This window comes from Amblyraja radiata, chromosome 6, assembly GCF_010909765.2.
Source record: "Amblyraja radiata isolate CabotCenter1 chromosome 6, sAmbRad1.1.pri, whole genome shotgun sequence".
Taxonomy (NCBI): Eukaryota; Metazoa; Chordata; class Chondrichthyes; order Rajiformes; family Rajidae; genus Amblyraja; species Amblyraja radiata.
The window spans coordinates 74,741,028-74,755,909 of NC_045961.1; the positions used below are offsets into that span (position 1 = coordinate 74,741,028).

At 40.0% G+C, this 14,882-nt stretch overlaps 1 protein-coding gene across 12 annotated transcripts in view; it reads right to left on the minus strand.

The window, feature by feature from the left end:
• The window catches only part of LOC116974495 (LIM domain only protein 7-like), a 214,372-nt gene that overhangs the window by 27,816 nt on the left and 171,674 nt on the right, over window positions 1-14,882 (minus strand). For all 12 annotated transcript variants that reach the window (XM_033022998.1, XM_033022990.1, XM_033022989.1 and 9 more), the window contains 5 exons: window positions 12,134-12,640; window positions 11,514-11,628; window positions 7,081-7,242; window positions 3,931-4,037; window positions 2,334-2,388 (listed from right to left, as the gene is read on the minus strand). In XM_033022998.1, coding sequence (XP_032878889.1) covers window positions 2,334-2,388; window positions 3,931-4,037; window positions 7,081-7,242; window positions 11,514-11,628; window positions 12,134-12,640 — 946 coding nt within the window. The remainder of the gene's footprint in view (window positions 1-2,333; window positions 2,389-3,930; window positions 4,038-7,080; window positions 7,243-11,513; window positions 11,629-12,133; window positions 12,641-14,882) is intronic.

Consider the following 14,882-nt stretch of genomic DNA (forward strand, 5'->3'; position numbering starts at 1 on the left):
GCTTCCGATTTGTTTTAACTATTTCCCACACCTGCTGCTTACAACAAATTTTTCATCGCTACAATTCTGTCTTCTTTGCAGTTGTAAAAAAAAAAAGAAATCAAAGGGAAATTTTCAACAGGCCACATCTGACAAAATTTAATCTATGACTGGTTTCAAACTTACTTGAAGCCAGAACCCCCAAACTGTTTGATGACAGGAACACTAGCTGCTCATTCCCATTTCATTTCTATCACCTCTCTCTTTGATGCTTTGAGAATTGTTTTGACTACATAGAACAGCGTTAGAAGAACTGCAAGCATCTTGCCCTGACTTACCCATACATCAGTATTATTCCCAGCTGAAATACTGCACACATCTGCTTGGATCACACATACTGACTTTTACCACCAAGAATCAAACACAACTGACAATGTTCACTTTGATATCACAAATTTTAAAAAGCCACTTTTCAGGTGAAACCCAGTTTTGATCGGCTTCATGAAATTATGTAACAGTGTGCATGTTACACAATTTTTTGATATATCTATAAAGGACTTTTGGGATTTCATACCTTGAGTCTGAAACAAATTTCGTTCCTGGGAATTATTTTTTTTAACTATGTCAACATAAAGGGCCTGTCCCACTGTACGAGGTAATTAAAGAGTTCTCCCGAGTTTCCCCTGATTCGAACTACAGTAATAGCCGCTCGTAGGTGCACGGGGCTCTCGTGGACATTTTTCAACGTGTTGAAAAAACTTCACGAGCTTACCGCGTTTCCCGAGTACCTGCCGTTAGCGTTACTAGCCGCTAAGAGACGTCCCGAGCTCTACGTACTTACCACGAGTTTGACATTTTTTTAAACTCGGTAGAGCTCTTGGGTAAACTCGTATAGAGGGACAGGCCCTTAAGGCAGCAAATGGAAATTATAGTTTTAAAAATATATATAAAAAATGTCAGTAATGTAACACATAGGTTCCATTTTTAAGACGTTAATAAATTGATTTTGTGCATGTTGGAAAATACACAAACATCACTCGATATTGTAAGTATATCACCAATTTATGGAAATGAATGGCAGCACATAATAAGAGGAACTAGAAAGAACAATTTATTAAAAGTGGAGAGAAGAGGAAATGAGTACTACCGTTCACAGGAGCAAATGTATGCACACATCGATCTTATTAATATTATTATAGTATGGTAACTCGTTTTTACGTACAAATGTCCATAAGATGGGCATTGTGACTTGCATGCTTCATTCGTTGCAAGCTTAGGTCAACTTTGTAATATATGGCAATGTGAAATTAATGAAGTGCAGGTCAAATGGTGTGTTGAAAGATGTAGGGTTCTTAACTCAGACATCACCAGAAAACTTCCAGAAAAGATGCTGCTAACATATGGCGTCTCTAGATTCATTACATTTGTGAACTGCAATGTTTAACTTAAATTTAACATTTCCACAGAATCCTTTGTAAGGTTGAGGGTTTTTTTTTTTTTTTAATTAAAAAAAAAAGCACAAAAGGGCATTTGGTTTTAGTGGAGCAATAGTGGGAAGAGAGGAAAGCAGAATGCAAAGGAACACTGGAGACTATGCACCAAGTGGTCACCAATCCTTGCCATATCTATCATGCAAAATCCAAAATGATTCTTTATGACTGATTAAACCCATATGAGCCAAGATGAAATGCATAACTGGCTGATGACTGGATGAATCCCCTTGTTGCTGAAGTAATTCTGCCTCCCTTATGGTAAATTAAGAGATTTACTAGATATGAAAACATTATGGATTTAAATAAATTAAAGAGCTGTTTCCATTGGCAGATAATTCAAGGACCTTGGGACACAGATTCAAAGTGATAAACATAGTGGGTAGAGTGGGGGAAGGAAGGGGTGATTGGAGAGTGATAAAAAACAATTTGCTGTGAGCGCATAGAATTTGCAACTCACTGCCCGTAGAGTGAAACAGAGTCAATCAGGACTTTGAAGAAGGCAGTGTAAAGGGACTTGAGAAGAAATAATCTTTAGAGCTATGGGAAAATGGAAGATGGTTGCAATTGAATACATAGGTCTGTTAGGGGTTAGTATGGAAGTAATAGACTGAATGGTCCCAGGTTCTGCAAAATCTTGTGACTATGTTGAATAAATGCAGTACTTCAGTCGCTACCGAAACAAAATGCCCTTTCATGCTTTTTTCCTTTAATAGCCCTCTCTACCTTGCTCACAGTCTTTCTAACATTGGAGTTTTACAAACTCCGAGAAAAACATGTTCAGCAAAACCGTTTTTAAGAGACGGTTATTCAAAACTGCTTCAGGCACAAAGAAACCACTCAGAAATACTTTGCATAGGTAACCTTTTTGTGTTGAATCCTCCGGTAATTTCTTCTCATTTTCTCCTGATTGAGGAAGCTGTAAAATTGGCACAAAGTATATATATTTTAATTAATTATCCTACAGATTAGGCAAAGAAAATATACTAACATTTGGGGAACAAGGGGAATAGATTTAACAAGTTACATACATGGTGTGAGTATATTTATTGTAACCTTTATAATGCACTGGGAACAACTAGTAACCTTTAAAACCTTTGAATATGCCTCAAGAATTCTTAATTAAGTGGTGTATCATGGAGCTTTAAGTTACTATTATCTGTTTTGTTGACCACTGAGACAGATTCAGCCTTGGACCCTTGCACTGCACATGCGATAGATCAGTGGCCCATGCAGAAGGTTGTGCTTCAGAAATTTGTAACTGCACACTTCAATGGAACTAGTTTAGGAGCACAGCAGTGTTGGCATGACAGTCATACAAGTGACAAAAGAGGAATTTCTACTGCAATACCATTTTGAGCAAACACAAAACCCAAATGCCACAGACAAAAATATCCAACAACCATTAACATTCATCTACGGTATTTCCTTCCTGATATATTTTTTGAATGTTAGTTTTATGTGGCTTCAAAATCCCAAGTGGAATGTCAGCCAGCTAACTTCTTTTCAAGGCTCCAATTATATCAGAACAAGCAACCAAAGGATCCTTGGTATGCAATTTTAATCCTTCCACTCAGTGACTCTGTATCAAGGCATTCAACATTTAGTGGCACTGACATAATCTGGAGTTTGGAATATTAAAGTTGACCTACTTGAAACAGATAAGATTCTGAAAAAGCTCAGCACAGCAAATGTCCAGACATTGTGTTTGTCCAGACATTGTTCCCCTTAGTTGGAAAATATGGCTGTCCGAAGAGTTAAAAGAGTTGGGGCTGAGATTAGGCAGTTTATCTTCACTCAGTAAGTGAATTCTTCATCAGTTTGGGCCATGGATGTTTGTTGTTGAGTTCATTCAAGATAGATATCAACGTAGGAGTAGTTGCAGAGGGAAATGGTAGTTGAGATAGATCAGCCTAATCTTATCAAATGGCAGAGCAAGATCAAGTAGCTATGTCTTGTTCTGTTCCTTTCTTACAATGATCTTCTTAGGCCAAAGGTACACAAAAATGCTGGAGGAACTCAGCAGGTGCAGCCGCATCTATGGAGCGAAGGAAATAGGCAACGTTTCGGGCCAAAACCCTTCTTCAGACTTATGGGGGGGGGGGGGGAGTTAGGCCAGTTGTGACCTCAGGCAACGACCTCTGTTTTTTAATTTTTTTTTTATTTTGCTGATACAGGTGACTTTTATTCAATGAAATTTAAAATTATGGGTGCCTATTTTAAGGTTGGATATAGAGAGGAGTCATACAGCATGAAAGCTTGCTCCATCGACACCAGTCACATACAAATCCAATTTACATTCTTCCCACATTCTCATCAACTTCTTCCAGGTTCAAACGCTTATCTACACAGCATGGACAATTTACAATGCCAATTAACCCACATTTACCTTAAACCAGCAAACTTAACACTCATTTCAGTATGTTGAATATAATACAAAACCACCTTCACAGTGACCTACATCTGGTAGTTGATTGAAGGGTTGACTTCTGCTGGTCTTCATGGTTGGTCCAGTAGCTTCCCACCGAATAGGTTCATTGGAGATGCTGTATTTCATTTCATTTGCACCTGTAATTTTTTTTTCCAAAGAATGACAGATCTATGAGATTTACGTGAACCAATAATACCCCTTCAGTAGCCCGGCCGAAGTTACGGGGGGGAAGAGATGAGTGACAAACGGAATACTATTAACATGAAGTCAAACAAGAATTAAAGTTAGGAGCAAATAAAATTCCCATACAGGTGATGAAACCAAATTACTTTGTATCAGTCATAGCCCACTAAAACCCAACCTTGTAAGCACTGCGGAGGCACCTTCGTCAGACTGCGCACCACCAGCATGGAATTATGGGATGGGTAGTAAATGTCTCACACACCCCACATTGCACAAATGTAAAAAAGTATCAAACTGGATTTAAAATTACAAACAAATTTAAATTGGCGCTTGGCGACTGGGAAAGGAATTCACAAACAACTTTCTCTACATAACTTTAACAAAGCATTTCAACTGCTACGGTCGGTAACGACCTCTGTTTTCTTGGTAATCTTCAGTTAGTTTAAATGAGAATGAAGGGAGGGTGGGGAGGGGGAGAAGAGGGTGTGGAGGAAAGGAACGATACAAAGTGTGTAGCAATTCTGCAGGTCAGGCAGCATCTCTGCAGCATATGGATTGGCGGCATTTTAAATCGGGCCACTTCATCAGACTAATTGTAGTTGCGGACTGAGAAGAGGGGGTGGGGGTCAGGGACAAGGTGTGGCAAGTGATAGGTGGATACAGATGAGGGGGGGTGGGTACTGGCAGATGGGTGGACATACACCAGAGATGAAAATATGATAAAAGTCATGCGACCAAATTGGCGAGTTTAGAAGAGTTTAGGAGAGTTTGAAAAAAATAACATGTTGAAGACCTCCTTCGACTATGTTGAAGACTAGCTTCGACTAGCTACGACTAATTTCAGGGAAATTGGACACTGAATAGTGGAGAGTGAAGACGACCTCCTTCGATCTCCCTTCGACTATGATGAAGAGTATCTAAGACTACCTTCGACTACCCTTGATTACCTACGACTAACATGCCGACCTACTACGACCTACTACAACTAAACCTACGAGTAAAAAAAGTATCGATTTTTTCCATGGCGACCTTTTTTTACTCGCGGGCATTTTTCAATGTTGAAAAATACGCCGCGACCTAGCTGAGGCCTCGAGTACACGGGGACTACTCTCGAGCATGAAGGAGAGTTACAAAGACCTCCTACGACCTCGTGTCGAACATGCAGCGAGTATGAATCGAGGGCAAACTCGCCAGAACTCACGGATTAGGTCGCCCAAGTGGGACAGCCCCTTTAAGGTGAGAAGTAAATTGTGAACCCAGAGGCAGGTATATAGGAGGAAGGAGACAGTTGGTTTAAATGAGAATAATGGGAAAAAAAAGATGTAAAGGAATGAAAAGATGCAAAATGCTTGAGTACCTCTATAGGGGAAGCATATATGCAACATATGGATAGGAGCCGTTTCGGATCGGGCCCCTTCTTCAGACTAATTGCAGTAAGAAGTAGGAATCAGAGAAAAGAGGTGGAGTTGGAACAAAGCCTGGCAAGTGATAGGCAGATACAGATGAGGGCAGGTTTATTGATACATGTGTGGACAAAGATCAGGGATGATAAGAAGACAAAATGGTGCAAGATAAGAAGAGGAGTAAATTGTGAATCCAAGGGATATTGGTGGAAGGAGAGGGGGAAGGGGCAAGATTGTGGGTGAAAGGGGTGTGTGACGTGATAGCGCACAGGGGGATGAATGGGGACGTGCGGGAGAAGGGGAGAGGTTGATACTTTGGTTTGGGTTGTAAAGGAGAATATATTTGGAGAATGCAAAAATAAATGAATCTGGTGTAAACTTGTATATCAACACTTCATAATAACTGAATACGTTCGACAGCCTATCAATTAGCTTTGAAGTGAGATCATCATATGTCAGCCTCTCGCCACATTTGTAAATGGGAAACAAATAATGTAATGACTAGAATCAGCATGTAAAGTTTGTGCTACATGTCTAATTACTTCGTCCAGACATACCACAATTGGAAACCTGTATCATCAGCCTGACTCCATGCAAGAGATAGCTGTGTAACATTGTTTTTCCTAAATATCTATACAGACTGAGGTGCTTGTCAGCACTTGGAATAATCAAGGTGATTATTGTTTAAGTGGTGGGTGTAATTCCTCCAGACAGAAAAGAATAGAGGGATATCAATATTGACTAGACATGGTAGAGTGGGAGAAGGTTCATCTGGAGAGTGAACAACACAGATATTCTGGGCAAAGTAGCCTGGAGTTTAGTTTAGAGATACAGCGCTGAAAGAGGCTCTTCGGCCCACCGAGTCCGCGCCCACCAGTGATCCCTGCACACATTAACACTATCCGACACACATAAGGGACAATTTACACATACACCAAGCCAATTAACCTATATACCTGTACGTCTTAGGAGCGTGGGAGGAATCAGCAGATCTAGAAGAAAACCCACGCAGCCACGAGGAGAACATACAAACTCAGACAACTCCCGTGGTCGGGATCGATTCCGGGACTCCGCTGCGGTGAGTTGCAACTGTATAACCTTTGCAATTTATAGGCACCCACTGATGCTGATTATTATGGGAAATGCAATAAATGTGAGCAAATGGATTAGAAGCTCCATGTAGAATCTTTAGGTTAACCTGTCTTTAAGGTCCCAGATATGGGGGACAGTGATATGTAATATAAGATATATAATCATGACGTTAACCACAGAAGAAAATTCTCTGCTCATCTGAAACTGAAATGTGGAGGCAACACATCCTTTCCTAAACAATATTGCAAATGAGCGTGCCGAATCTACATTGAAAAATGCTACAATCTAAACACTCAACAAATTCTGTTGCCAGTGAATGCCATGACTGTCAATAATAGATGTTGATTTGCCTTGTTAACCATTGACCCATTAACTCGAGTATTAATAACAATGAATCTCAGTGGAGTCTTAGGGATTGTTTTTGCACTTTTGTACATGTATTTATTCAGGACACACATCTATTAGTTGGAGAAATGGAAAGGATCGTGGAATTAAAACTTACTGTTATTTTCATATTTTCTGACTTCCATGTTCAATTTTCCAGCTTTTCTTGCATCTTCCAAGGCTTCTAACCAAGCCTGATTGTCCATGTTAGCTACATTATTGCCATTGATTGAACTTATTTCATTCCCCACTTCCAACTGGCAATATTCTGCTGGTCCTCCTGCCCGAAAATAACACAAATAGATGGTATAGCCGCATTGCTGCAGACTTATATAAACATTCAAAGTTATAAAAGTAATTTTTTTTTCACACAAAGGGCAGTGGGTATATGGAACACGCTTCTGAGGCAGATATTAACATAACATTTTAAGAAACATTTGGACATACATGAATAGTCTAGATTTCGAGGGGTAAAGGCCAAATGTGGGCAGGTAGGACTAGTGTAGAAGGGGCATGTTTATCGGCATGGGCAGGTTGGACCTAAGGGCGTTTCCATCTATGACTCTGACACTTTTTTGTTGTAAAATATGCAAAGTTACTTTTTTAGGCTTCTCTAAAACAACAGGTGCACCTCATGGCTGAATGACAATCTGTAATTAATTGGAGCAGTTTGTGCAAATTTATTTGGCATCTTCAATTCCCCTGCTTGTATCATTCAGCTTTCATGATTGATTTACAGGGCACAGCTTTCTTTCCAAAACTTGATGTCAAATATGTGTATAGAAGTTCATCCATCCATTAAGGTGACATTGTACATGAAGTCCGGGAGCATCACCATCTGCAGATTCCTTTACAAGGCAAACACCATTTTCACTCAGAGATGTTTAATTCAGTCATGAGCAATCCTTCAATCATTATCACTGGCAAAATCTGGTCTTTCCTGATTTTTAAAAATATTTTAAGACATTCGTCAACTTTCAACTCTACGAGAATGCTTGAATAGTTAAAATCATCCATTGAGTTTGTATCAGTTGTGATTTATCCCCAAACCACTCACATCCCGAGTACCATTTGGCTGTTGGCCAAAGGCTGGTAAATGGGCATGATGTACCAGAGGACCTACTTCTGGATTGTAGGACTGTGAATATGATTCTATGACCCAGCATACTAGTTGGAATTCATAGACCACTAAATTCTGTGCCATAGCTCTAATGTTGAGGGCTAAAGGCTGTTCTGGCCTACAAAACTGATATATGAGGACATAGGAACAAGGTGGCTGGTGAGCACTTGGGCAGGACAAAGACAAAAATATGTTACAAGGGCTCAGACAAGAGGGAATATGGTAACTTGGGTTGAAAGTTGGTTAAAAGAATCAAAAATATCCATGAGCAAAATATTGCAGATACCTGAAATTTAAAAAAAGCTCAGAAAATGCTGGGAATATATTTGATAAGCATTTGATAAAGTCCCACAGAGGAGATTAGTGGGCAACATTAGGGCACATGATATTGGGGGTAGAGTGCTGACATGGATAGAAAATTGGTTGCCAGACAGGAAACAAAGAGTAGGGATTAACGGGTCCCTTTCAGGATGGCAGGCTGTGACTAATGGAGTACAGCAAGGCTCGGTGCTGGGACCGCAGCTATTTACAATATACATCAATGATTTAGATGAAGGGATTCAAAGTAACATCAGCAAATTTGCAGATGACACAAAGCTGGGTGGCAGTGTGAACTGTGAGGAGGATGTTATGAGAATGCAAGGTGACTTGGACAGGTTGGGTGAGTGGGCAGATGCATGGCAGATGCAGTTTAATGTGGATAAATGTGAGATTATCCACTTTGGTAGCAAAAACAGGAAGGCAGGTTACTATCTAAATGGTGTCAAGTTGATAAAAGGGAGAGTACAACAGGATCTGGGGGTTCTTGTTCATCAGTAAGCATGCAGGTACAGCAGGCAGTGAAGAAAGCGAATGGCATGTTGGCCTTTATAACAAGTGGAAGTGAGTATAGGACCAAAGAGGTCCTTCAGCAGTTGTATATGGCCCTAGTGAGACCACATGTGGAGTATTGTGTGCATTTTTGGTCCCCTAATTTGAGAAAGGACACTCTTGCTATTGAGGGAGTGCAGTGTAGGTTTACAAGATTAATTCCCGGGATAGCGGGACTGTCATATGCTGAGAGAATGGAGCGGCTGGGCTTGTATACTCTGGAGTTTAGGAGGATGAGAGGCAATCTTATTGGAACATATTAGATTGTTAAGGGTTTGGACACACTAGAGGCAGGAAACGTTCCTGGGGAGACGAGGAAACGCTTTTTCTCACAGAGAGTTGTGAGTGTGGAATTCTCTGCCTCAGAGGTCGGTGAAGGCCGGTTCTCTGGATACTTTCAAGAGAGAGCTAGATAGGGCTCTTAAAGATAGCGGAGTCAGGGGATAAGGGGAGAAGGCAGGAACGGGGTACTGATTGGGGATGATCAGCCATAATCACATTGAATGGCTCGAAGGGCTGAAGAGCCGAATGGCCTAGTCCTGCACCTATTGTCTATAATATTCAATAGGTCAGGCAGGATCAATGGAGAGAGAAATTGAGCTAATATTTCATTAGGCCTGTTCTGACGAAGGATCAGTAACGTGAAACATTAATTCTGTTTTCTCAACATGAACATTGGGGGGGGGGGGGGGGGGGGGGGGGGGTAATGAACAGCAAAGGAAGATATTTGAATAAAAATAATATTCAGGATATGTAGTTTAATAGAATGATGGTGTGCCTAGTACAGCTGAACCATACTGGATGGATTAAGGATTGGAGCACTTTTTCAAGGATATTCTGTCAGTAGGTCCAAAACGTTCAATTATAAAATTGTTTAAAATGCATATCAGAGCTGGATGGAATTCTAAACGTACAAATTAGGATCTATACTTTAAAAAAAAAAAGACATTATAGCTGAAGTGATCGTGAACAGAATTGGTGATGGTTAAAGTTTAATGTGCAGTACTGTATGTCCTGTTGTTGAAAAGCCAGAATATCAAACATGCGAGCCTTTAATTATGAGGAGACCTTCAGGATATCAGGGCTGTTTCCATGCGAGCCAAAAGAGCTGCAAGGTTTCATTTTTAATTCTTGTTGAGGCCCAATAGAGTGATTTCAGACTATTTCTTCTAGTTGGAGACGTGACAGTATTTGCCATCTCTTTAAAATGGCCACTAAAGGCACAAGGAGACAGTGGCAGAAATTCAGTGTTGCACTATTAGGGTAGACAGTTGTTAAATCAGAAACCACAGCATTTATTCAAAGTAAACAGATGACCACTTCAAATGACAAAAATGATGCATTGTAATAAAGAGCAGAGCACACAAAGCAATATGCTCCAGTTTGGATCATCAGGCAAAGCTGGTACTAAGAGCTAGTTTTATTATCTCATGATTTAAAACAAAACCCAGTGTATACAGGTGGTAGAATGATTCCCACTTCATCTACACCAATTTAATTTCTAATTAGTATTTAATATTTAGTTTTGGACAATATAATTCATAAAGTTACTTTGCAATTAAAACTGGCAGCACTTGCTCCCTATACTCACATTTGGCATGCAATCTGCTCAATAAAGCCACAATCATTAAAAGAGTCAATTAAGAGAAAAAAATAACATGTCGTCCTTCTATCTCTTCCTGCCACCTCAAAAATGTCATGAAGAAATCAACCCAAGTTTCCAGCACAGGAAGCTTTGGAGTACAACAGTATTTAGACAGTCATGGCAATTAATACCCTTTGAGGGCTCAAGTATCCATTCAGTTGTACTATAATGAAGGCTGCCAGTGACCTCTTTGTAGAACGAGGAGGTTGGCCCATTTAATTTACTCTAATTTTATGCGTAGCTGCACTGAACAGACGTATTCCTCAGGCGATCATCTCTCATTTTCTGGTCAACAGATTATCATTTCTGCAAGACTTTCAGCAATTAACTAGACCAATCAACTTGAATGTTTAAATGGCAGAAGGAACAACACAGTAAATATATTAACCAGCATGTCAATTTGTCTGCACTACCTTACTGCTCAGCGAATTAGCTACCTCAGAATGTAACTTATAACATGCAGTCTGTCTAAATATAACTGTAAATCAAAAATAACTCTGAGGCAACATGCAGAAATATACTAAATATTTTTTTTAAACGGCTATATATAGTTGATGGAAATTGTCACTTCTAAAAGCATCACAATTGAACAAGACTTGCACAAGCACTTCGTCTACCAATAAAACATCACATTTTATGAATCATCCCAAGTGGAAAGAGTTCCTGTATGTCAAAATACAGGTGTAATTTTGTTTTGCCTGGTTTCCCATGTTAAGTAGCTTTGTTAAATTCTACACACATTGAATTCTACATGAGAGAGTGACCTTCTGACCATCACATCATAAATCATTCATGGTCATCAATTAAATACCAGCATGACTGCTGCTAACAAGAGATGTGAAATCCAGATACACAGGATTCCGGTGCAAAGATAATACCAACATGTACACGGAAAATTTAAAACAAAATGAAGTACCTCTTTCAATCGTCTTGACAGTCACACCGGTGGCAGTCCAATCAGTTGTGAATCCAAAGTCTTGATTACCGTTTGGTTTCTGATTAATAACTATGCGTGTTTCACTATACGGCTTCTACAAAAATATTAAAAATAATTTAACATTTCTGTACCATACCTGGATACTCGTCATCATTAATGCTTCCTGGAAAAGCAATCTCATAAATCAGTCAGATTAATATTTTCCATAACACCCACAACCATCCATAGTCAGACCGACCGGCATGTCCAAAAAGTCTTTGTAAAAGGGCTTGGATGAAACAGTTCCAAGGCACTAAAAAAAACTATTCCCAAATGACAAAGCCTAGTTTCTGATTGCTATTTTCCCTGTTACAGACACACAGTGGATATTTTAAAAAAGCAGTCTATGAATGCACTCACAGTTAGACAAAACTGGTTTTGCCGTGCTTTTTAGAAATTTAGTTGGCTGCATCTGCCTTTGTGTATCACACGATATCACACTGTGGTTAATTAGTCAAAGAGTTTTCTTTAAAGCGTGTCCTTGTGTGAGCAGTGAAGGAGGACGATCGTGTTACCAGACAGACCTCAAACATCCACAGTAACCTACTTCTCAGACCTACCTGTCGCATGGCTGCTGTGGTAACCGTGTTTGTGGGCTGGCTTGTTGCCTTTGTAAAATAATTCATTGTTGCAGAGTTGGAAGTGGTGTCAGCCTTTGACTCATGAGGAAAGTTGTTTTCACTGAGAGATGGCATCCTTGCTTCTTCCTCTTCTTCCCCCTCCTCCTCATTACTACTCATTAAAGAACTGCCCTGTGATTGGTCATCATTCTCCAGTTTTGAGGAATAGTTGCTCCTTAGATACATGTCACTTTCGACGTTGGAAGAAAAATTGCTCTTCGTGTACTGGTAATTCTCTGGTTCGGAGGCAAGGGTAATCTCCTCAGACCTCTTCTCCTCAGTTTTCAAGAAAGGACTGAGCCTCGTGCCTCCCTCTGACTCTCTTTTCGTGAGCCCACTACTTTCCAATGGTGCTGCAGATTCAGACTTGAAGGGGAAGCCCGAGGGTGCCTGGAAAGGTTTTGAACCATTCACATCTCCATTATATTTTGGTTGCTCATCCCGCTGCTGAAAAGGAAACAAACCAGTATTTCAGCTAATATTTCTGAGCACTTATCAAACACAAGTATTACAGACCTGTTGTTACTGACTGTTGATGTATAAATTGGAATCCTAGATCCATAGTATCAGTATGTCATTACTCCGATGACAATGAACAATGAAATGAATGAAGATGGACACAAAATGCTGGAGTAACTCAGCGGATCAGGCAGCATCTCTGGAGAAAAGGAATAAGTGACATTTTGGGTCGAGACCTTCTTCAGACTGAGAGTCAAGGGAGAGGGAAACTAGAGGTATGAAAAGATACAGAACAAATCAGAACCGATGGAATTAATGATCTTGCTCCTCCTCTCCTCTCCCTATGCTAATGAACCCCATAGGTTCTGTGAGCAGTAATCATTGTCTGAAATTCTATTCAAAGCAATGGGTCTAAATTTCAAAATCAGAATACTAATCTTGACTGCACTACCTTCCAGAAGGCTATTCAACATTAGGGGAACTTCACAAGACTCGACACCCAATATCTAAAAGTACATTTTCTGACATGCCTCACAACAAAAATCAATTACAGAAATTATTCTTGCTATTTTATCTTTCCCCAGCTCAAACTTCACACAAAAAAAATAATTGTGAAGTAATTGTTAAGGCCTTACAATTGTGACAAATAGCATACATTTAATCCGTTGATTCACTAACAATTTTATGTGGAATATCACCAATCTGACTTCCCCAATGAGAATTCAAATCAAAATTAAAATAAAAACCAATGGTAAACAATCCCATGAACAGGAGAGGATTGTCACAAAAGACATCTTTATAGGCTAAGTGCCAATTTTGAACCAGCCAAAGGCATATATCAAAATCCAGGATATTAATTATGCGTACACGCCTTGTATTGAAGTGTACATGTTTGTAATCTCCAGCTCAGATTTGTGGGGTAGAGAGACTCAAAGATGACAGTTGGACAGATTTTATACACCATAATCTTTGAGACAAGACCACTAAAATAATGACTTTACAAAATTATTAAACTGGCTCCTCCAGTAAACTCTATTTTTATCCATGCGTGGAATGTAGGGCAAATCATATTACTCTGTCTTAACAGAAACAAATGGAGTCATTACCAAGCTGGTCCTCCCAGAATGAGAAGTCAAGGCCCACACACTCACATTCTCTTTGAAATATATTAAGTTATCAAGTTCACAAGTGAGAATATTGTCATCCAATCCCAGATTATGCAGACTAGGTAAGCATAGCAAAAATACTGCAGCAGCTGCCAAACAGACATATTTTTCCCTGATCTTAAAGTAGTCTCTTTCTTGTTTTGTCATTTCTGTACCGACTTGAGACCTCTCTACTTACGAGGACACATCTTTTACTCAATTTACAATCTAAAAAAGGGTTCCGACTCAAAACATCACCTATCAATGTTCCCCAGGGATGCTGCCTGTGTCCCTGCATTACACCAGCAATTTGTGTCTTTTCTTTACTCAATGCCTCGATAAACTCCCTCACACACAAATAAATACAGAAGCCTGAATATAGCGGACTGAAGAAGAGTCTGGACCCGATATGTCCTCTGTCCTTTATCTCCAGAGATCTACCTGACTCGCTGAGTTACTCCAGCACTTTGTGCCTATCTTAACTACAGAAACCATTCCTCCTTGTTTTAGACACATAACTTGTCCTGTTCTTTTGGTAAAAGATCCCACTGAGGCGCAGAGAATAGAGGAAGCCCGAGTGCTAGATCTTGCCAATAAATATTAGGCCTCTGAAGGTGATGGGGAAGATCTAGTGTCAGCTCTGGAGCACAACACATTGTTATCTGGGAGTCTACCTGGCCTAGCAAGGAATCCTGACCAACAAATTGGCAAGAGTTTAAAGGGAAAATCACCACTTGCCTAGGGAATTGGGGTGGGCAGTTCAAAGCCATTCCCTACCATAGAATGAATCATAAGGTCATAAGGTATCCGAGTAGAATTAGGCCATTCGGCCCATCAAGTCTACTCCGCCATTCAATCATGGCTGATCAATCTCTCCCTCCTAACCCCATTCTCCTGCCTTCTCCCCATAACCTCTGACACCATGAATAATGGTCATGAACCAAGAACTAGCATTGATGTTATTGAAGAAGGAAGTCGACCCGAAATGTCACCTATTCCTTCGCTCCATAGATGCTGCCTCACCCGCTGAGTTTCTCCAGCATTTTTGTCTACCTTATCAAGCAGGCTAGTCACTTTCACCCGGA